Source organism: Cryptomeria japonica, chromosome 6 (assembly GCF_030272615.1).
Source record: "Cryptomeria japonica chromosome 6, Sugi_1.0, whole genome shotgun sequence".
Lineage (NCBI taxonomy): Eukaryota > Viridiplantae > Streptophyta > Pinopsida > Cupressales > Cupressaceae > Cryptomeria > Cryptomeria japonica.
In genome coordinates, this window is record NC_081410.1 from 228,887,919 (window position 1) to 228,913,203 (window position 25,285).

The 25,285-nt window shown below is 38.0% G+C and overlaps 1 protein-coding gene across 6 annotated transcripts in view; it reads right to left on the reverse strand.

Moving 5' to 3' along the window:
* The window catches only part of LOC131071412 (uncharacterized), a 370,752-nt gene extending 345,796 nt beyond the window's left edge, over window positions 1-24,956 (reverse strand). For 5 of the 6 annotated variants that reach the window (XM_059207323.1, XM_059207322.1, XM_059207320.1 and 2 more), the window contains exon 1: window positions 24,563-24,956. In XM_059207323.1, coding sequence (XP_059063306.1) covers window positions 24,563-24,843 — 281 coding nt within the window. In that variant the 5' untranslated portion in view covers window positions 24,844-24,956. Of the gene's footprint in view, window positions 1-24,376; window positions 24,503-24,562 lie in introns of those variants that run through there. The other variant, XM_059207321.1, reaches the window with a different exon arrangement.
* Window positions 24,957-25,285: the final 329 nt, after the last annotated feature.

The window sequence follows — 25,285 nt, forward strand, 5'->3', positions numbered from 1 at the left end:
TATGAAAATTTAACCTTTTTTTATTTTGAAAATTCTGGGGTCCAGGATTCTTTTGACCTCCCAAACAAATCAAACACTTTGAACCTCACAACTATGAGAAAAATAGACCTATGAAGAGATTGCGCCCACAAAATGTCACCTTCAAATATAGTTGATAGAAACTTTATAGTCAAAGATAAACTTATCTAAATGCTGCAATCCTACCTGTACCCACTTCACATGTATAGATGGATTGTGAAGTAGCTTTGATGAAAACATTGAATATAGTTAGTGTTCTGCATTGCACACGCTCCCTATCGCCGACAGGGTCCCCTTCTTTTTGGTCTTTTCGCCTTCGCCCTGTTGAGTTCTGCGCAGGGTGTCTCGTGTCTTTTTTAAGTGGGCCCGTAATCAATCCAAAAGATGATGATGTCATGAGCATAAGCTTGGGAATCCGCAAGGTGAGTTTAATGTTCGGGCGTTAAAATTTCAAAAGATCGCTTAAACTGGTAAAACGCTAAGTCTGAAGCTTCAAAATGTCCTTTTTAAAGCTTGCAAAATCCCCCAAATTTGATAAAGCGTCGAAAGGTCGCAAAAGGACCCAAAGTGCCGATTTTCGCCAAAAGGAAATTGAAAGGCATAAAATGTTAAAGTGTCAAAACTTTTCAAAAGGCTCTAAAAATCCCGAAATTCGCACTGAGGAGAATCGCGAAGTTTTAAAAAACGTTCGCAAAGTGCTCTCAAATCCCAAAATTCGCCAATAATGGGTAAATTGTGAAAGTTTTAAAAAGTTTGCAAACTAGCTAAAAATCCCTAAATTCGCACTAACGAGGAGAAATGTCAGAAGTTTTAAAACTTTGCAAAAGGTCTAAAAATCCCGAACTTCCCAAGGCGTAAAATTGCAGAATTTTTAGTTTGAAAAAGGCCACTTAATCGCCGAAGTTCGCGATATATGAAAAGGGCGAAATCGCAATGTTTTTAGTTTGAAAAAGCCTCTCATTCGCCGAAGTTCGCGAACTAAGGGAAATCACGATGTAAAGTTTGCAAACCATCTAAAATCGCCGAAGTTCAGCATCTAATAAGAAATTGCAAAAGTTTTAAAGAGTTAGTAAACCATCCAAAGTCGCCGAAATTTGCATAAAGTATGAAATCGCCAAAGTTCAGCATCTAAAGGGAATTGGGAAAAGTTTTAAAACTTTGCAAAAAGACATTATGACCCCGAAGTTCGCGATATGCATAAAGGGCAATTTTTTTTTTTAGAGTTTGCGCAAGGTATGAAAATGCCGAAGTTCGCCCAAGGCATAAATCGCAAAACCTATTAAACCTTGCAAACATGCCACAACACCCTATTTTCAATGCCATAGGAAAATCACGAAGGGGTTTGAAAGTTTGTGGAGAGAGCCATAACGCCCAAGCTGGACGGCATAAGAAATCGCAAAGGTTAAGTTTGCAAACCATCCAAAACCCCTGAAGTTCGCCATAGGAAAATCACCAAGTTTGAAAGGTTTGCAGAATTTGAAAATCGCAAAGTATAGAGCTCACAGCAGAAGCAAAACCGCCGAAATTCCAACCAAGGTAAATCGCAAAGTATAAGTCTTCAAAGAGGGTATTCTTTTCCCCAACTTCGGCATAAAATGAGATAGACGGTTAACCGTTTGAAGGATTTGAAAATACAAGAACGTTAGAATTTAAAAATTGTAGAAACCCTACCATTCCACAAAATTGCGAGTTGTGCATTTATCTTTTCCAAAAAGCGTAGGGCATAGGAAAGGGGCATTTTCAAATTTCAAAGGAAATCAATCCTAAAGATCGGGTTTGTGCGGGTTGACGCCATATTTTGCCAAGTAGGCTTGCTATGTCTCCCTTGGAATCATTTAAAATGCATGCAGAATTGGTTAGATGTGTTTATGCAAAATTAATTAAATGATTAAGTCTTTGAACCGCATCTTTTCCCGTTTGAAAGGCATCAGGCAAAGTAGTTAAAATCAGAGTCTGTCCCAAAAGTTAACCAAGAATGCATTTTTCAGACTTAGGGAATCTTAAACCTCATTCATTTTTTGGCAGCTGATCTTAAAAGACTAAGTGCAAGTTTAGCAATCAAAAATGCCCAAGTCCTTGACCCACAGCCGAATAGTGAATTTTTTAATCAAAGAGCTTAGTAATATTTTATGTCCAAATTAATCAGGCTCTTTTTTCTGAAGTGTCATGCTTTCTTCAAATTCGGTTTTCCATTGACCCTTATGTGCTAACCTATCCCTTTTTTCTAACCTGTTTTGTTTCCTTCATCTTGTCTCGTAATCCGCGTCCGATTGTGCAGAATGGATGCCTAAATCTGAGGGAGAGTCCTCAAAGACACCTAGTGCAGCCGAAACGTCTCGAGCTTCTTAATGAGACATCTCTCGCAAAGGCGAAAAGATGAAATACCAGTACCAAAGAGGAGGACTGAGGGAATCAAAGGTCCAAAGCATATGGGAAAACGTAGGTGATACTGACCTAGGCCACATCGACATTCAAGACTTCGGAGACAGAGTATTCTCCCCTAACGCCTATGGCAAGCCTAGGCGGATGATGGAAAGTGGTATCACCCAGGCAGCAGGATTTCCTCCATCAGTGCAGAATTATGAGCTGGTAGTAGAGGCTGCCCGGCATTATCAGCCAAACACCAGATTAGTGGTCCTTGAGAATATGGTCCTAGCTGACTTCACTCCTGAGGCCATTGGCGACGCATTCGACATCCCCTTCCTGGATAATCCCATAGCAACAACCATAGATGAAGCACAAGTGGCATATGATATGAACCCTGCTAAATGCAGGACATTAATAAACAAGGAGTGCTATAAGGAGAGAAGACCTCCAAGCATTAGAATTGGAAAAAAGACCCCCAAAAGTGACTTTCACAATGAGCATGGAGATATGGTCACCTTGCTCAGCCAGGGTATGGGACTCCCCCAATCTAATTTTTTTGAAGAGTGGATGTTCTATTTTACAGAGCAGGTTTTCGCTGAGAAACCCAAGTTCGACTGGGCCCAGATCATAAGTGACAACATCCATACCCAGTTGGTCGAACTTGAAGAGAAAAAGTACTTCACCATGACATCTTATCTAGTCTATATGTTTGCCCGACACCAGCCATTGCCAAGGTTGATCAAGAAAGGTGAAATCGGGAACGGGCCCAATCAAGTAAAGGTGTACAACTATTATCCGCAACTACATTATCATGACATAGCTCAGAGGGAAAAGAACAACCCTGCTTATGCAATTGGTCAGTATGAGTGTGTCAATGACGCCTTCACAATGCGCCTAGTCAAGCTGATGCAAGGGGGATTACACATAAGGCTCTCAGAGCAAGCTACCATTTTGGTACAAAGGTATGGCGCCTGGTTTATTCTATTCCCAAGATTCTCCTATATCCAAATAGCTGGCTTTGAAGGCACTCCGTTCCGACTTCCACGCTATCCAACAGACAAAGTAATTCTTCTGGAAGTTGCAAGGCAGGCACGTCCGGCGAACAGTTTACTCAGAGACAAGAAGCAATCCAGATTCGCCTTCCCTATGATTTTGGGTAACCTTGATGTCCATTTAAAGAATCCAGCACATGCCTACGAGTCACTTGCTGAGTTAGCCTCTTATGGCCTACAGGAACATTTCCCAAGGAAATGTTTTGATCATGACAATCTGGCGAAGAGAGCCTACGGCAGGCGCTATAGAGCAAAGGAATCAATTGAAGACTATTGGAAGAATTGTTCTGATGACTATGAGGTCCGACGGCGCGAATATTCAAGGTTAAGTGTGCAACAAATGCAACTTTATGAATACCATCGGGTCCCGGATCAGGTAACAGATTCTGGAAATTGCTTACAAGTTCGGGAGTTTGAGGCAGTAAGGCATCTCTTGTCGGGCATCGATTGGTCACAAGATCCAATCACTGATTTTGAGGCAGTTATGGCAGCCTCGGGAAGGTACACCGATCAATGGTTATACTAGCAGATTGAGCGGCTAACTCATGAAGGAGTCCAATTCACCTACCATATGATGGGTAGTCTTGACTCTCAGTCCTCTGAAGATGAGGGAACCTCAAGTGTGCCAAAGGAAGAGGTTGAGAAGCCCGAAAAAAAGGAAGAAAGCCAAAGCCAGCAAAGGGACTCGGACATCTAAAAGGACAAGAAGGGAGAAGATCCCTATTAGGAGACCAGAGGTCACTTCATCATCAAAAGACCCCAATTCCGATGATGATGTAATTGAACTTGATTATATACCTGCTCCGCCTTCCCAAAGCCATGTTGATGCATTCGAAGCTGATGATCCTCCGGCACAAGACAGGCTAAATACAGAGGTGAGGGTCATTGAGTCTGGCGAACCTGAAAATCAAGTTGAGGAAGGAGAAATTTCGTCCAATCAAGGGATTGATGTGCATGAACTCACCCAAGGGAGTCGCTACGAATTGCAACTGCATATTACCAGCAAGGATGACACCACTGTTGAAGGAGAGCGAAGGGCGGATGAGACCCACGAGCCTGATAGAACTGAGGAACAACCATCACATGGGGATACCAGACAATTGTTCAGCGAAGTAGGATAGAATTCAGCTACAAGCAAAGGACTAGACACTTCCTCCACCACTCCTATAACAGATCAGTTACAGATATGCAATGAACCAGCAGAAAGCATTAAAGAGCAGAATGGGAATTTGACCATAGCATCCGGGCAAACCATACCTCAAGACTAGTTAGTTGCTCGTGCATAGCGAAAGGCAGCCACCAAGCCACCTATTGACTTGGAGGACATTTTCCCTCGCATAGGGGAAACAAAGTCCAAAGGGAAGAAAAAGCCTAAGACCTACTCCCGCATAACCAAGGATGAACAAAGGAACCGTACCATCCATATCACCACCCCGCCTGTCGATAAGCCAGCAGATCAAATTGCGCTAGCCGATTATAGCATTACGACCGTCCCAATAGGACGAGCCACCAAAGAGCAAGAAAGGGAGGAGTTCAAGGACTCCGTGCAAAACATGCTCAGGCAACTCGACGAGATAACTGCTGAAAGAAACATGTACCGAGTTCATGCTGAGCAGGCCGAGGGGTACGTTGATCACTTGCTGAGACCGTTGCATAATGCCCCCAAATCCCATGTTCCCCCATCAGCATTGGCGCAAAGGACAACAACAGAGTTTGAAGGAGTACGGGATACCGCCAAGGCCGTCAGAGAGTGGATTCAAAGCATCAAGGAAAGAGGAGAGCAAATTTTCAAGGATCTGCACGAAATGGCCCTCCATAGGGAATCCACTATTATCAAAATGTGTAAGCTAAGGAAGGAATGCTATAACACTCATGAGGTGATTTCCAGGGCCTTACACCTCATTAGGGCCCTATTTTGGACCTGCTCTCAAATCCCCACCATTGATATTATCCTAAATCCTTATAATGTCAATACCTTCAAGGAATGGTATTGGACTCTCAGCATGAAAAACGACATGAAGGATAATGTCAATAAAATGCAAGATAAGTGCAATGACACTTTATCAAATGTAAAGGACCTTGGTGAAGGGATTCTCAAATCAATGGTTCCAGGTTGGAAAAATAGTATGGAAGATAATGAGGTGCAATCACAGTGGGAGGACAGGCTTAAACCCAAGGTCACCTACTCCATGGAGGATCTAGATTTTGTTGTTGGGCTGCAAGCGGACATATCATGCTTTGAAAATCACAAGTCATACTGGAGGGAAGAGCTGGAGAATTTAGATAGCCTCCTACAGGGTATTCATTACAAAATGTTTAATCCTCCTATGTCATCGACAACCGAACTATTCAAGTTATGTCTAAGATTTCAAGACTACGTTTGGGTAGAGCGTGCAGCCGATCGGGATATCTCGGGAGAGTACCTGCACGATGAGGTCGAATTTATCACAAAGGAGTCTACTGCAGGAAAGGAAAAAGTGCCTTCATAAAGTGCATATTTCTTTTAAAATCTAAAAAGGCACTTTTGGCCATAAAGATCATATTTAACTGCCAAGACAGCAGTAAATTTTGAGCTTCGTGCATGTGCACCTTTTGAGCTGTTGTTGATAGTTATTAATTACCTTTTTTAGGTAGTTATTGTTCCTCTTTGGGTGGTTGTTGATATTTACCTCCTATTTATGGGCATGGGTACTATTTTGTACAGATGGATCTGGACCACTTGTTTTGTTTAAATCTTGGCCATTCATCTAATTCTGAAACTCTATTTAAAGGGAGTGAATTTCCCTTATTTTGGTAAGAAGTCTAAGATTGTTGCTGAAGCTCTGGCGAAATTTATGCAGGATTAATGGAAAATTAAAGTTGTTTCATTTCTTTGTGAATGCATGGTCTCCTTCTTCACCATTTAATTATTCTGTTATGTCTTTTATTTTCAGATAGTATTTTTTGGATAAACATTTGATAGAAGCCTTGGTGTTCATACCATTAAGGACTAACTGATTGTCACCCCCCCTGCATGGTTAGTCTGAACCCACTTATATGCTCAGTTTGGTTGTTAAACATTAAGTGAATGAATGTTAAAATTTTGCATTTATGTTTAGTAACATGAAAATTTAGTTCTCCTTGAAGATTGCACTAGATATTTTACAGCATTGTGCTTAAATAGCTGATAATGTTAAATCTGGTTATTTGGAGGTTTCTGTCTATTTTCCTAAACATGTTATCTTAGGTAATTAATCAGATTTTCTCTATCTCTTTTCCCCTTTCCTCTTTTTCCCTTTTTTTACCAAGAAGAAACCATACAGTCTAGCTGAGATAGTATCAATCCAACTAAAATCAACCGATATAAGACTGTTAAATTTTAGGGACCTCACTCAAAGTTGTTCATCTAACCTTAAGTCCCCTTTGTGTTTCCAGCAAAACACATCAAACCACTAACTTATCCTGCAGTCAAGACCTGACAACCGAAACATTGAGGTAATCCCCATTGATCAAATTAAAAACAGCACGAGGGATTTCCTTATCTCAAGAGAGGATAGGATTCTTAGTATTCTATTCTGCGTTGGCCGGACGGAACCGTAGTGATGCGATTTTAGCCACATCAACAGTTAGTAATTTAACTTAAGTTATCTACCTATCAAACCTATATGCACGTGCACCTAGCGGAATTATTCAAATAGTAGATACAAGCATTTGGAAAGGGTAGATAAAATCAAATTAGATTTTTTTTAAAATGGGTGGACAGCAAAAAGTTGGTAGGTGGGAGTTGGAAGCCTTAAATGTCATTGTAAAATTTAAAGCTTATAAATCAATTTAGAATATTAACTCAAAAATAGAAATCTTCACTGTTTGTCCTATTTGAAAATAGTCTATGACAGTAGCATTCGAGCAGCAAAACACAAAGCAACAACAGTTCATTTTTTGTGTCAGATTTGATCTTGTGCAGATCTAGTTTGCTATTTAAACCTTTATAGGGTCTTCCTAGACTAAGGTTCCTGCTCATGGCTTTGTTCTTGTTTCAGCATCAACCTATTATTTGCCAACTCACTGGTACTGGGCTTTACTACTTGTAGATTTGACCCCCTTTTTCTGTCAGTTTCTACCAATACTATGTCCCAACTATAGGTCAAGCAATCGGAAGCTGCTTTAAACCCTTCCTCATGGATATTGTGTTGCCACAAATAGACAGTTTCCTATGATGGTGATAGTTTTATTTCTTCTGTCACTATTCCTTGTATTTTTTTGGTTTTATTTTGATGGACAGTACAAAAAGTTCTTCAACCTTCAACCAGAACCCCAACTTGGTCCAGTTGGTCACCTAAGAGCTCTATGACCAGCAACAAAATTCATTTCAACTCCTACTTATAGAGTCAATAAGAAATATGTTCTATAAACTCATGGCACAAAAGAACCACCAATCCCATTCCCTTGACCAGCCCAATCACCCAACCTGCTTTCAAAATGGACAGCAAGATATCCAACCCACATATTGGTGGCACAACTAACAAGAAGCAATTAAATGCTTGGAATCATAGTCTATAGGTGTATTTAAAGCTACATTGCCGGTTTGTTAGTACTAGCCCGCAGATTCGAATCCAGTCCGACCTAGATATGGGTCCAGATCTAGTCCACTCTAAGGGACATCCAAGGTCCCGCCAAAGACTTGCAGTACCACCCAGGACAAACCCAAGCATACCAGCAGCGAATTTGGTGGAGACCAGCATCCAGCCAATGTATTTGCTTGGGTTTTTTTTTTAATGACTCTAAGTTGGACTAAAAAAGCAAAAATGCCCCCCCAAACCCTAAAACATGGATTCCAGTGTATTTTAAAGATAAAAGCAAAGTCATTTCTCTTATTGAGAATGCAAAACAAAATCTATTATTGTGAATCCAAAATTGTGTGTGCCACGAAGGTTTGTGTGGTTTTGAAGGTCTTGATTTAAGCTTGATGATGGGGCTACGCCCCTCGACCCCACCCTATATTGTGACAGGGAACACACCAAGGGCACTGCCCTTGGACCCCACGAGGAACACTACCCTCGGCCCCACTGGGGGTATATAAAATGAATGCTGCTATTTTATCTTTTAAATGCAAACGTTTTAAAACTAAATGCTTTGCTATTAGTGTTAGGACCATTTTTCAAGCTCCTTGTGTAGAAATCCCTACCATAATTTGTAACAAACTTGCAAATTCAACTTAGAATGCACAGACATTTCATCAAGCAGTTGAATGATCAGTAACAGCTGCATCTATAAATTATAATCAGAGATCTCCACAAATAGTTATCATGCATTGATTTTCACTGGATAATTTTTGTCAGACAGTCGAAATTACAGTACAAATTTATGCCAAATTAATATTCCCAGATGCTATTATAAATTTCCTTCCTAAAATGACTGTAAATTATATATGCACCAAAAATTATTAGAAAATGAGTATATTGTTGTAGAAGACTTGAGCATTTAGAATGTCCAAAAATAATATAAATATATCTATTAATTTATTTCAGTGTTGACCTCTGTTGGCGAATTATGCAGGCCAAGAAAATCTCTTACCATATCCTTATATTCCCTCAAATCTGTACGGCACCCCAGCACCATATATACGGCAGATTATAAAGTTATTATTGCAGCATATAACATCATATGGAAAGCTTAGACTTGTACGGCAGAGTTTAGGAAGGCTTTTAAAATCATGGCATATGAATTGATCCCCTTTTTGAGTTGGTATGGCACTAGGACAGTGTACAACAATCCAAGATAGGAATCGATCCTTTTATCTAAATACTATGTTGACTCCTCTGACCTTTTATGGTGTTGCACTAACAGTATTGGAGACCACGTGTGCATAAGACCAAACTTCCAAATCTTTTTTATCCTTTGATCCTTACCAGCTGAAGCTTGCAATTTTACAGCCTTGAAGGGACGGCTGGATTTAATATCCAGGAGAAATAACTAATATATATTATTATTTAATTTATTTTCCAAATGTACACACTGCACAATATATATTTGATTTCTTTCTCTCACCTCTAGAAATCAAGGGAAACAATAATTTTCCATTTGCCCTGAAAAATTATCAAACTCTAACCACGAATCAATCACTTTCACATTCGGCACAATGGCAACTTTTGGGTGAAATCGCTCAAATGGCATCTAAGGGTTTTTGTCCCCAAATCCCAAATCTTCAACACATCATCAATCACTGGTTGAAACTGCGTTGCCTTCTAGGTTAATGTCCCTCAAGAAAGCCACATGCACAAAATCTTCAAAAGAGAAATAAACAATACTCAGGAGTGAGAATGATCTCCTTCCTTCTCCTCAGCATTCTTTTATAGACTTCCATAGAACTTCTATGGAAAAATATTATCTAATCACTTCATAATATCAATTTCTTTTTGCTCATGAGAGTGACTTTATAATATTTATTTTATTTTATTTTTCACCCTAGGTAAATCACATTATTCAAATAAAGTATTCAACTTATAAATATAATTAATTAAATACAAGTTTTACGAAAACATTAATTTAGGTCCAAGTGGTTGAGCTTAATTGGTTAAAACGTTGGATTTTCATTGTGGAGGTCCAAGTTCAATTCCTCATAGGGACATTTAAAGTGGAATTCTAAATTGTGACTCTTTGTCTTCTATAGTTGGCTTCTAATATGGAGGTGATTTCTAATAAAAAGTGGATTTCTAGATAGTGACTCTTGATCTTCCATGGGTGATTTCTAATGTCTTTGCTCATAAGAATCTTGTATCGGTCTAATGTTGATGCTCATATAAGCAAGATATTTGTAGCCAATATCCAATTCAAAAAAGACATTAATTTAGACAACAGAATTTAATTAATTTCTTTCTCCAAATGCCCAGGCCAAAAATGGGGACATTATATTCCTACCTTCCCAAAGATTGCTTGTCCCCAAGCAATTAAAACTTGTATGCCAATACCAAGATCCCAAATTAACCTCCTGAATGCTCCACCACAAACCCGCTACTCCACTCTGATACAATTTTAATTCGCAAATCTATCAATCTACATTATCATGTGTGAAAAATAAATTGAATGAATGATTCAATAATCAGATGATTACATTGAACAATATACAAACGTATATATAGAGGTTACAAGACGATGTTCTATAAAAAGAACTAGTCGTTAAAGTGAAATTAAATAAGCTAAAAAGCTTAAAAAGCTAAATATAGCTTAAAAGGCTAAATAATAAAAAGTTGACTTAACAAGCTAAATAAGTCAACTAAAAAGCTAAATAGCTAAATAAGTCGACAACTAAGATGACTACTAAAAATAGAAGATGACAATTATAGAAGATATTAATATTATTTTAACACCCTCCCTAATGGTCATCGTACTCAATACCCTACAGAAGACACTGCAGATGTTTTGATCACAAATGCAAAGAACACTCTGCTGCTATAGAGACCCTCCCAGAATCTGCAGAATGTAAATGACCAAGAGTACCAAAACCCATCCAATCTAATGTAGCCTTCACACGCGAATTAGAGATCTGGCACACACGAATTACTGAAACCTGAAACCATGATTTTGAGGAAAAAATCAGCAAACCCTTTTGCAAAAAAGTACCAACTCCAAAACTGACTGCAAGATACCACGGTTGCAGATGTTCGCCCTGGCAGGTGCGACCCAAACTGACTACAACAAAGCACAATTTTTTAAGAGAAAAATCGATCAAAACCAGAGAACTCCACGAATCACAAATCCCACGCGAACCTCGCGTATTACAGATGATTTTTTAGGAAAAAATCGTAAAAACCAGCAAACAATTTTTGAAGAAAAAGTTATGAAAACCTAGAAATCCCACACAAGCTTTGTGGATGATAGATAATAATTTTTAAGGAAAAAATTTGAAACCCTGCGAACAATTTTTAAGGAAAAAAAATGTGAAAACCAACCCATGATTTTTCGTGGAAAAAATCACAAAACCGACAGACAATTTTTCAAGAAAAAATGGTGAAAACCCTGGGACCTGTAAGACAAGATCTGGCCTAAATCAATCTGATAAAGGTAACGATATTCAGATATTGTGAACATGCACTTTTTCTAGGTGTTGTGGCAGCTGTTGAACTTTTGACTGTGTTCCAACATGATGTTGGTCAAAGATGTCATCACGAAAATGGAGGTTGAATGACGTCAACCTAGTGAAAGCATGAGACAGAAGAAAATCAAAATAGAAGCAGCTGCACAAAAAATTTGAAACCCTGGAGTGGAATTTGAGACACGAAACCCAATGCACGAATTTCGAGGTTTGGAAGAAACCTAGAAATTAAAATTTTCTACAAACTTAAAACCTGAAATTTTTCTTGAAAAAAATTAGAAAATTCCAAGGCAAATTCGCTGGCAAAAAAATTTGAGGCATGGAAAACGAGGCATCCAAAAAAATCTAAGACCAACCATGAAAATCTCTCAAAAAACCCACCAAGAATATGAAATTAGAATGCATATATGATGGCTCAAAAATCGAGGCATGAAAAATGATGCATCCAAAAAAATCTAACGACGACCCAATTGAGGTCTCGAAAAACCCACCAAGAATCTACAACCAGAATAAAATTTCGACTTGAACTGAAGGGTCAAAACCCTAGTCGAAAATTGTAGAAACCCTAGGAAAATTTTCAACCTGCAAAAAACAAAAATCCGCCCAGGAAGAGAAAAAGAACCTGCTCTTTTTTTTAAATAAAAAAACAATTTTAAAAAAATCTCTACAATAAAAACTTCGAAAAATTTTAATAACAAAAACTTTCGAAATTTTTAATTTCCATGCTCTGATACCATGAAAAATAAATTGAATGAATGATTCAATAATCGGATGATTACATTGAACGATATACACAAGTATATATAGAGGTTACAAGACGATGTTCTATAAATAGAACTAGTCGTTAAAGTGAAATCAAATAAGCTAAAAAGCTTAAAAAGCTAAATATAGCTTAAAAGGCTAAATAATAAAAAGCTAACTTAACAAGCTAAATAAGTCGACTAAAAAGCTAAATAGCTAAATAAGTCAACAACTAAGATGACTGCTAAAAATAGAAGATGACCATTATAGAAGATATTAATATTATTTTAACAATGTGAAGCAAACCAACTATCACGCAAATTCCTAGATCCCAAATATTTTTATTATCATGTATATAGGGTTGCCTAATTGAATTCCACTACTCAAAATTTTGGCATCTAAAAGCTAAAAACCATCCTACACAAACTTCAGCAATGGTGATGCTAGAAACTCTTCCACCATGAGTCTGAAAATCCTTCTATGGTTGTGTTGTGACCTTTTTCACACATTGCCCCATCACAAATGGGGACCCCTTGTTTTTTCTTTTTAGGGTTTTGCTTTGGCATCGCAACTGCTAATCACTAGTCTTTTTGCAAATGAGGAGTTAGAGTTTTTTAGAAGTCATCCCAAGCCAAGTAGAGAAATCATGCTCAGAATCATGTTTGAACATTCTCAAAGTGCTTAGGTCTGAAGGACGAAGATTGCAATTGCTTTGGGTCATTTCTGACAACTTTCTATTTTTAGGAATTTCTATTTTTTTGCTTTTTGCTTTTTTCTAAAAATAGAAAGTTTGATTTTTTGGCACTTTGGGCATGTTCCGGGAAGCAACTTTTTTGGCTTGCTTTTTTCGCTTTTTGCTTTTTTCTGCTTTTTTTTAAAGTAGAACCTAGGTTTTGTTCCTCATGTCATTTGATCACTGCCCATGCTATCGAATTCGAAAAATTTTGCCTCTAAGTACAAAAAGCAGGGTTATGTTTTTTTTCTTTTTTTTTCTGAGATTAGGGTTTTGATCCTCAGGCCATATCATTACTTCCCATGTTCTCATATTCGAAAAATTTGGTCTCTAAGTGTAAAAAGCAGCTGGAAACCCTAATTAGGGTTTTGTTCTAGAAGAACATTCCTCAAGCCATATGATCAGTACCTGTGTCCTATTGAAAAATTATGCCTTAGTGCAAAAAGCAAGGTAAAACCCTAATTAGGGTTTTTGTTCCAGATGATCCAGGTATGAACATGGCAGGTCAGAGATGGACATGGCAATTTGAATGAAGATGTTTGGAAGAAAAAGTGGCATGAAGATGAAAATTCGTCCCAAGGGAAGAATGGCAGACAAAGGTTGAGGTCCACCTTGGAGATGGCAAACAAAGGTTGAAGTTCGCCTTGGAAAATGGCACATCAACTTGGATGTCCAAGCTCTCTTCAAGTCCACCCATGCACAAACAAATTGGAAGACACATGCTAAACTCCTACGTTCAGTTAAGAAACTCCTAGTGAGAGTCAAGTACACTCCTACCTTTGGTTAAAGATAAGCCAAGCAAACATGGCACATAAGGTTCCAAGTCCACCCTACCTTGGCCTAGCACACATAAACTCCGCCTTAGCATGAGACACATGAAGTCCACCTTGGGAGGTTGTCCAAGCATGTCTGAAGTCCATCCCTATGATGGATGTCCAAACTTCTCCAAAGTCCGCCAGGCATGAATAAGGAATGGCAGGTTGTCTTCAAAGTTTGCCTTGAAGGAATAAGACAACATGTCCAAGGAGGTTGGCAAACTCCGCCTAAACATGTGAGGATGGAGAGGTAGACATGAACTCCGCCCAAGGGGTGTATAAAGATAAAGAAAGTTGGCAAGACTTCTTCCAAGTCCGCCCATGTCATGAGACCCTCAAACTCTGCTAAGGCATAAAAAAAAAGGATATCTAGACTTGTGTGAACTCCGCCTTGTCTGAGAAGAGCCAAAGTCTGCCCTCTAGGAGAAAGGCATAAAAACAAACAAAACAAAGTTGACAAGGATAGAAAACAACATGTCCAAGAGAGTTCAAAATCCGCCCTCAAAGAGATAAGGAGAAAAGCTAAAGCAAATATGTCACATGGTCTTCCAAGTCCGCCTTGGCTTGTGAGCAATCAAGTCTGCCAAAGAAGAAATCAAAATTAAAAGATGGCGGATGGAAGGTGAACTCCGCCCAGCATGAAGAATGTCTAAACAAGCCTAGACTCCGCCCAAGTAGATGAAAGCATTAAAGCATGGCAAAGAGCTTTCAGAAGTCAGCCAAGGAGGTTGGCAAAGAAATTTGAAAAGAAGATTGTCCAAACAAAGATGAAGTCCGCCAAAAACAAGAGGACATTGCTAAAGACAAAAGAATGGATAAAATTGTCCAAGACAAGGCATAAAAGGATGGCAAGAAGGGAATTGTCTTAATATCCATAAAGTCCACCCATGCTAGATGGAAGATGGCATGAGACTCTCCAAGTCCGCCATGTCTTGTCCACATCAAGGTCTGCCATGAAGACAAGGTTACAAGAGGGATAAAAGCAAAACACATGGCAAAGAGTAGAATGTCTTGTGCCTAGCAAAGTCTGCCTAGGCAAGGAAAGGTGGGGTTTAGCATGACAAAAGAAAATAAAATTTGCTGAGGTAAATTGCATAAAACACAAGTTGACTAGGCATAAATGTAATATGTGAAGATGCCTAAGAAAGACATAAAAATTTGCCTATGGCTCAAGGGTAAGACATGAAGACAATCAACTTGCCATGCCAAAGAGAGAAAATGGCTAAAGGGAAAAACAAATTTGACAAAGTAGCACATGAAATCAAGGGTCAAACAAACGAACGGGTTGGAAAATAAAAGTTTGACAATGAAAAATGGCTCAGTGTGGAATTTTCCACAACCAAAAGAATCAAATTTTGACTATGTGTTGGAGAAGAAACAGGAAGAAAGAAGAAGAATAAAGAGGAAAAGTAAGGAGAAGATGAATAAAATCCTTGTCCGAGGGTGGAGTTTGTTCTACTCAACACAAGCCAGATCCAGAATTGAAGGCAAATCCACAGGCAAAGTGTGTCCGAGCATAGAAATGATCAAAATCTTGGCTAGGTACTGGAGGATCCACATGAAGGTGTCACAAAAGGAAATTGACTAGCCAAAATTTGGCTAAGTATGGGAAATACTTCACAGAAAAGTTCCAGTTTCCTTTATTGTGGCGAAGGCACAGGGGAATTCTTCCAAGCTTGGCAAAATTCTAGACTTCTTGAAGGATTTCATCTCCTAAAGAGTCAAAGACAAGCTCCCATCCAAGATCAAATAGTGGCAAGAAGACTATTCCAAACAAATTTCCATACTAGGGCAATTTTTCGGCACAAATTGGAGAATTCAAGAAGGACATTCAACAATCAAGATCAACATGTCTAGGTTCAATAAACCTAACTTATCCAGAAGCTTCTAGAAGGCACACTTCACAATGTAACAACCTTCTATTTTATTATTGGTTTATATTTAGCAAGAAGGACTGTTGATTTTATGGTAGTGCTCATTAACCACAGGCAAACATCAGATCTGTTGCCTTCCCAACCATAGATGCTAAGCTCTTATCGTCACCCCCAAGCACACTACATGTCCTTATGTTATTGAGTTCATATCTATTGATGCAATCATGACTTTGCATATATATGAATCAATACCTCCTAATAGACCTCAAGTCGGCCATATACTTTTGGTGCCAAGGATAGGGTTAGACCTATATATTACAAGTTACATATGAGTCTCCCTTAGTTGCGAGTTACATTTAACTTAATTACAAGTTACACACAAGTGGTTAGCCCAAATAGGGCCTACCCCAAATTAGACTCAACAACTGAGATATCCAAATGCCAAGGCCGACAGGCCACTTGGCATTTTGTACACTAGGTCGGCCCTAGAAGGGATCCAACCTAGCTACACAACAACAAGGACAAGTGTCCTCTAATGTAATTTTCTCATTGGTCGAGAGGTAGTTGTAACAAACCCTGATTAGGGTTTAATTTTGTAATCTCGACTGTTGATTTGAAATCAATCTTGCCCATTGAATTGTAATTGGGGAGCCTATAAATTGAACTCACCCCCTCATTTGTAAATCATGGGAGCATGTTGCAAAACATGTTGAGATAAGTACTTGTTGCTTACAACTGCCAAAGTAATAAGTAATGCATTGTTCAAATTGATGGTGATTACCTCTCTTATTTTGGAGTTGGCATGGTTCTTATCCCTCATCATAGTTTAGATTTTATTTCATGTATGTTAGAAAAATGCAAGATCTGATAAGTATTGAATTATGGTGAATTTCCGCTCATACTTTTGATGAACAGATGATTTTTGTTCATTGTGTAAAGTTAGTCTGAGCTTATTTTGTGGAGGATTTAACTTCTACTTTGAGTAATATTGTTCAGCTGTTGGTATTATTCATGAGTATGAAAATCATAAGCACATCCCTTGAAGATCACACTCACTTTGTGTAGTTGTCCTAAACATGGCAAAGCAAAGTGTTGTTATTGAAGTCACCTAGTCAATACCGTCTCTTGAATTCTTAGGAATAGATTAGAATTTTTGAACCTTATCTCCTTTTCAGTTTTTTTGAAGTCCATGATCCAAACCCAAACGATAAATCTCCATTGTGAATTGAACGAGCCAAACGTAAGTCCCCCTTGTATTTCAGCATACATAACCAAGGTAGCTATCCAACACAAAGTCGCCTGTTCACACATATAGACCTTGGAGTTGCCTTGTGGTCTTTCTCGCAATCTTGGCACAAGTAGTGATTTTGTTTAGGAGAGAATAGAGTATCCTTGGATATTATATTCTAATGTTTGGTATATGATAAAACGTACACCAACAGGTTGCAAAGGAGATGTAGAAGAAGTTGGGATTATGGGAGACAACAGATTTAGGATTAGCAACCATCTTATGATGCCTATAGAGTCTAACCCCTTCACCTATCAAATCACACCTATCTTGCCAATCCCCCTATATGTACACAATCTAACTCAAGCGATGGCTGATTCGCATGATTTTATCAGCACTAAGACTGAAATTGTGATCCATAATCCTCCAAGGTACACCGCTAGTTTCCAATATGCTTGGCTGGTGACCCCTTGCAAGAATACTCAACAATACATTAACAAGATTCAAAACATTGCATACTTCACCTGGATGACATGGTCTAATGAGCTGAGGGCTTTGATCTGAAAATGTATGCTCATTGTGTTCCCCATTAATGGTTATTTCCCTAAACAAATCACTCCCTAAATCAAATTGACTGAAGTTACCAAGAACACTCTTCTCCATAAGTTCAGTTTGGAAGTCAAACAGATATACATTTGGTATTGGAAATTTTTTCCCAACCTCTGAACTGTCATCACTGAAGTGATGTAAGACTTCTACACTATATGCTGATGTAAAAACTTCATCCTGTTCTTTTCTTGAAAAAGCATTAGTGATCTCAACAATTTTATCATTTGCATACCTTCCATTTGGATTAGTCATGAACTCTACCTCATAATCCTCTTGATTTGAGACATTATTTTCATATTTTGAGTTGTCAGAGGAATGGTCCATGCGAGTAAACTTTTCTTTAATTTTTTATAGGTGTTGTTTTACTTGAGAAGCTACCATCTTAGCTTCATTGGCCCTCCTTGGCCATTAATCATACATTTCCTGGTTCCTCACTACCTATGTTGTTCTTGTTTGTGATGTGATTAATTCCTTTCCTTGCTCATGAAAGCTAGACTCGTGCAAAAATAATGAATTGTTGAGATTAGGCATACAAAAATCAGAATTTTCTTCACACCTTTCGACAATGTCACCATGGCAACCACAAATCTCATGTGTCCCTCCTTCAATTTCAAAACATACTTCACTCTCTTTGTTGTTTCCACATGTGTGACTAGGCGTTCAGGCCTCTTGGCATGTGAAACAAAGCTGCTCTCTTCTCAATTGGTTCTTGCACACTTTAGGGAGTCCTACAACCTGTAAACCACAAGAAATCAATTCATCTTCAGTCAAGTGGTTTTTAATTTTTTCAATTTTCTACTCAACCAATATTTTTGATAACTCGTATGTTGTTGGTGGAACATCCTACTTTTGGGATTTACCTAATTTAGTCCTGAGACAACAATTCTGACTTAAAGTGAGAGTTGTAATATACTAATACATATAATTGTATCGAAACTGAATACATTTCATTATAACATTTTGATTTAACTTAAAATTATAAGAATAGTTCAGAGGATAGAACTTATCTTGATAACTTTCTCTGATTTGACAGTGGAAGATATACCATGACTGATGAAATCAATGATGTCTGCAGATCTGAAAGTGTTGCTCCTGATTTGGATATGATTCCTCACACAAGATGAAAGACTGTTGTTCCAGATGGCTGTCATGTCCCCTTTCTAGAGTGGACATCGGAGACGGAGGAGTTGGCCTATCATTGGAGTCTCATAGGCTAGCAGAGGTTGATTGGGACTCATTCAGTGCATATAGTGATTGGATTTTGGCTTTACAGGCAGTTTGGAGCCAGTTTGGAGCAGTTCCTAGATTTTAGGGGGTATCCCTAAATTTTAGGAGGTCGTGACAGTTGCCAGTCGTGAGGTTATTCATGACCTTTTAGATGGTTTCAGTTTCAAAGAGATTGGGCTTGTTTCCTAAATTTTAGGAACATCCCTAGATTTTAGGGATGAGACTACCAGTGAATCCTTGATTTCCGACTTCAGTCACAGACAGGTGACAGGATGATTTTAGGGTTTGTAATGTCAGTTGGGCATTTTGTGGCTATTTGGGTTATATTTTTAATATTTCCTAAGTTAGCGTTTAATAATTAAATAAGGCTAAGTTGTTAGCCATTTTGGAGTAATAAGGGGATTTTTGGTCTCATCTGGATGCGCATCCTATTGTGTGATAGCTCGTTGGAAAGATCTTGAAATTCTTTAAATCTTTCTCTTTGGTCTCAGGGCAATTCAGTGAGCGGATTTCTGTCTATGGGGAAAAAGGTCATTTTCTAGTAACATGACCACTTTAAAATAAGAAATTATAACATTTCCACTAGACCACGCCACTTGGAGACAATTAGGGTTCGATTTGCAATTGAGAGGGGTTATAAGGGGATAGGAGCTTCATTCTATGATTATCTTTTACACATTTTACATCTTGGATTTGAGATTTGGCTCTGGAAGAGCTTTTCAGCATCTGGGACGCCAACCCCAATGCCTTGCCTGTTTGGGACGTAGCCCCCAATACAGTGGTTTGGATTTGTTTGCAGCTATTAGCATCTTGGAGATTGTACGGCATTCTTTCTGGAGGTTCAGCAATTCTGATAGAGTTCAGCGTGGGCTTTGGGGTTTCTAACCAGTTGGGTGTACTTGGCAGCCGTACGGCTGTACCTGGCAGCCACTTTCCTTCCCACGTGCAGCACTTGGAGGGCTGGAATCTTGCCACAACTTCATTCCTAGTTATGTTACTCTTTCAGCATCCAGGTTGGAATAATTCCTGATTGTAATCTTCCTGAAATTATTGGAAATCTTCATCTGGTCAAATATTTGATTTATATTCAAAAATCTGCCTTGAATCGAATTTGTTTTGGCTGTATATGAACTTCATTTTCAGTACTTTGTTCACGTACTTGTACTTCATTATTTACTTGTTGAAAAATCATCAAAATACAAAAAGAATTCAACCCTTCTGCAACTTCTGTCTATTTCTGAAAGAAAATATTAATAAGCAGGAAAAATCAATTTAAATAAATAAAAATTACAGCAGATTGGTAAAAGAGATCCATCAGGGATCTTTCAATGGCACACTAAAATTATACTAAGTCTGGTTGCCTTTTTTGGTTTATACCTTTGTCTTCCATGCAACTGGAAATACCTTAATGGCAGTCTGGTCTGCTCCTTAGAGAGATCCAAACTGGATTAATAAAGAATTAATATGAATTCTCCCCAATGTCCCTTTGAATCATTTGGATTGTCTTCTTATATGATTGGGATGAGGTGTCTTAAGAGTCATGTCCCTTGTATCTTTTAATCATTTAACTCTTCCTTCCAATGACCGTGCCTTCCCATTATGAAACTACTCGCACATCTTAATCATTTGTTTTCACTTTCTCATACTTTATTAGTTATTACCCTTCTGCCGTTACTAATTATCGATTTAGTCAAATAGATGCCACAACAATATCAATTCTTTGCTTATCGTTAGTTGGGTGATTAGTTAAATGCTACCATCTAATCATGGTTGCCAACTTATATTAGGCTTGACAAATTATTATCAATAACTAGTTACCGCTGTCTAACCTCAAATCGCTGTTTCTATATCAATCATCTCCTTCACCCGTAATCGTGTATCTTCATGTCATCGTTGTCTAAGGATAGTAATTGATCGTTGGGGTTAGCTGGTCTTCGATGTCTTATTTCCGAAACAATTGCTGATTGTATGCAGTCGCAGCTCCTCATAGTCCATGCTTGATTGAATGTGTTTGGCACCTTCTTATACATTGCAAGTGGATGGGATGTCTCCAAGAGTCATGTTTGATGTCCCTTATGATATCAATTAGTTATAACTTGTGAGCGTTGTCATTAGTCACCAAACTTATACCTCTTCCAGAAGATATCGATTAGTGTATTATTTTGACATGCTTGTGATATGGTAATTGATGTCATTAATTAAGGTACAAATCGCTGTTGCTTACCTTCCATTTATTGATAACTTAATATCATTACTGGCAACTAATCCTTGCCTTCAACTTGATAATATAGGTCGCTGTTTACCATCTACGTGTGGCCTTGGTTACTTTTGGATTCTGCCAGGTCATTGTTTACGTGGCTGGCAATACGTCTTTGTTGCACTTGATTAGGTTCTATATGTGCTTGCCTTGTGTTGAATGATTACATAGTTCCAAACCGAGAACATGCTCAGAAAAAGGATCGATAAACTCCCGTTTATATTTGTCAACTTGATTTCCTTGGTCGATATTGTTAATCGGTGTTCTTGTATGATCACTGTACATGGATACATTACATCTTGTCTTTATTATTCATTAGTCTCCCTACTCGCCAATGCTTATCGTTACTACACTGATCTGTATATTGTATCGTTGAGCTGTGTTGGATACAAATACGATCAATGATCTTTGATTGACTTATGGTTTGACCTTAAGTCTTCGTGTGAGCTATCCTTCTCCTTTACAAATTCTTTATTTTCCATATCATGCTCATCATGCCTTCATAGTAATCAGTTCATTCATTACTTCCTTTCATGGTATTGATGTGTAATGACTAGTGATACTTGTGTTCCCACATCTTTGTGACTTCTTGGTCCATTACTCATAATGATAAGCAATGCAGATTGCCATTTGATCTTGTCATTGATGATAGTTCTCTGATATGCTTACTTTTCTTCATTTAGGGATGATTGCTTGATGGCTAACTTGTAGATGTTATGCTGACTGCCCTTTTCAATGGTTGATCCTTACAACATGGAGTGCTTGATGATAATGAAGATATATATTTGACATAATGTTCATCATCCTTCTTGAAGGTGATCATCAACTGGAACCAGCCCTTATTCCTCCTAAAGTAACTGGGAAAACCATCTTATTTATAAGACTTTGCGGTTTTCCAATATCTTATTCTTCTACTAACATATATGTATAGCTTGTCATGTCCCCTTAAAATTCTGTAAATGTATTATTGTACAGGAAAATAGTATTTATTGCAAAACAATATTCTATGGTTTCCGATTGTGTAAGCTAACTAAGTGTCGGTTTAATATAGAATGGAATTAATTAATATAGCGAAACACTGGTTACAACCAATGCTGAAGAATGTTAATCGTTATTACTAACCGCAAGTCGATAACTAATGGATCGTGGATGTTTAAACAAGGTTATCGGTAAAACAGTGGAAGGGGTGGCGACTTTCCAAGGAGTTGCCACCACTATGTTTAAGCGCAACCCCTCCAAAGGACACGAGACTTATATAATTGGACTCCGCCTTGAACAGGAAGACACGGAGACCACTTGGCGGGAAATCTTACCTTACATACTGCACAAATCAAAGGGAACAATATATGAAAACCACAGCGATCGGTAAACGGTGAAATCGGATGCATGTATAAGAGCACGAGCAGACTCCTCCAGGTACGAGTTTTTCACATATAATCAGGCATCTGATAAATTCATGAACTAAAAAGGATAATAAACTAAATAAGGCACAATATATTACTATAATAGATACTTGATAAACTGGTGAATTACGTTAATCATGAAGGAAATGGTAAATTAAATAGTACGTTGGGCAGTAGTATTGCTTAACTGGTAAATGGTAGTTAAATGATAGTTGATTTGGTAAATTTAATCTATGATATATATATATATCTGTGTGTGTGTGTGTGTGTGTGTGAACATCTTCAGGAATAAATAATAACTGATACGAATCTGTGCAATAATTAATACGAATCATGATATGAATGAATCAATAATCTAACAATAGATTAAACTGAATTCATATCTTCTAAGTAAGGAGAATAGCCAATACTAACCTATAAGACACGTCCAAAAGGGAGAACAGCCATACGCACCCCACAAGATACGTTGAGTAGGGAGAACAGCGGTAAAGGGCACCCTACAATTACATGTTGCATGAGGGAGAACAGCTACAGGGCACCCTAGAGTGGCGTTGCATAGGGATAGTGCACCCTACTCTAGGAGATATGCATTCGTCTTTGCAATGCTGCATAAGTTATCATAATTTAAATATACGTAAAATCATAGAATATTTATTGGTTTTTAAAATGATTCCAGGTATTAACAATCAGAACATAATCTTGGGTAACCTAATTGATCTTAAACTGCACTATTCATAATCAGATTCATTAAGGGACATTACAAGTGGTATCAAAGCATGTTCCTGTCAACCTAGGAAGGGCCCTAGTTAATGCAATTGAGTCAGCGAGCCATAAGAGCTTTAGAAAGAGAGAAAAAGAAAACCTCTTTAGTCATGGAACAGGAATTTAGAAACTTTATGGAAAAAACTGCTCAAGCACTCCAAAACATCACATCAACTATAAATGATCTCAGATCAAACCAGAAAAATAGACAGGTCACCAAGCCCGTCAGAAGGAAATGACAGAGCTACCCAAGAATCTACCCATAGAACCAATATGCACTCTTTTTTGATTGGAGAAGAAACCCCTGAAGATGATGGAGAAACTCATATCCCTAGGTTAAGAGAGCTTGCCATAGAATATGCAAGATTGGACCCTGAAATTAGGAGGTGTATTCCCTTTTCTGAATATTGTAGTAGGGGTCATAAAGGAAGGAAAGCCCAACCTAACCGTGAGATACAAAGCAAAGTAGGAAAGCTAACCATTCCCAATTTTGATGAAACCGAGAACCTTGCACATTACACTTTATTGGTTTAGATGAAGAAGATAATTTCCTTCTTAAAAATTGTAACATAAAATTTAAACACTTATACAAGTGAAGAGTGTTGAAAAAGGGAAGATCTTCTTTGCATCAGAACCTTATATGTACTTCTGCAATAAGAACTGCATATAGTATCTGAAGATTAAAACTGCAAATGAGAATCATAGATAAGAAACACAAGTCTCTTGTGCTTTATTACACCTACACAATAGATCATAACACTCCTAGAATGAAATTTTATATTGGTTCTTAAACTTGCTCACACAAGCAAGTTGAAATAAATATGTTAAGGTATGACCTTGGCGAATATCTAAGATTCTAAATAGTAAGGGGTTCTCAAGTTTTCTTTTGTGAGGCTCCCAAGGTTAGAAATAGATGAAGGACCACTTAACTGTGAGGATGTTGGCTGAGTTGAGTATGGTAGAACATATAGTGGCTGTGCAAGAAAGAGTATAAAAGCATGATAGGAATCTTGAGTAAGAGGAGAACCCACATGACCATGATGTTGGAGCTATGGTAAATTGGATTTCTGAAATAATCGAAGGTGGAAGAGTTCTTCTCATTGCAGTTCAATGTAAGGAGTAGATAATTAAGATAATGCTTTTCTCATTAATGGGTGTGTATCGCAGATATTGTGGTGCTAATTTGAATGAATCACTAGTTGATAATTAATAAACTCACATTTTGGTGCCCTTGTAGCGGATCTGGCACACCATCTGCAGTCACTTTTGTAAAATACCAGTATGGATAATTGGAAGAAGAAAGGAAACATTTCAGCAGCAATGGCCAAATTGTAATTTCAGACGTGAGAAAAGAATCAATTAAGAAAAGAAGAAAAACATTTAGAAAGGTATGCCAAAGAGTTGCCTTGGGCTGAGAACGATGCGCATGCCATGAATTTGGAGAGTGAAGACAGGACTTCGCCACGGTGTGAATTTAACAACCACCTCTCCAAAAGTAACCGATTTTATCACCAGCCTGCTGGACTCCATAAAAGTTGAGTTGAGAGACGTAGCATTCAAGTTGAAGTCACGAACAACTCCCCTTATACCAAAAAGACTCACTTCAAACTCCATTTCGGCTTCCTGTTGTAGCCATGGCCGCAGTACCCGCGCCGCCCATTTCTGCAACGCCTCTTTCACCACCATTATTTTTTTAGCTAAAATCCTTTGATTTCTCTAGTTAAATCCTAATTTCCATCATTCATTTTGCCGATTTGTGTAAGGATTCCTGCACAAGAAAAGAATGGAATGATCCATCAAGGAGGCCTCCTCTACGTGGCATGTGGCGGTTAAGCGACATCTTTACTGTTAAAATTAAAAAGCGAAAATAAATATTGGGTTTTTATTTTATTGATTACCAAGGGAGGATCAAATATTAAATTGGTTTGAAAAAAATAAAATTATATTAAATAATTTAATTTTATATGGTAATATGAATAGAATAGAAGAATTTTAACGTATATAAGGTCAAAGATAGTCTATGAGATAGCACACTCATTATAAATCTTATGAACATCCACTTCATATTGCTTTGGGATACCAAGATCTTTCATTCTACACCATAGTTTACACCTTGGAATCATGTTCA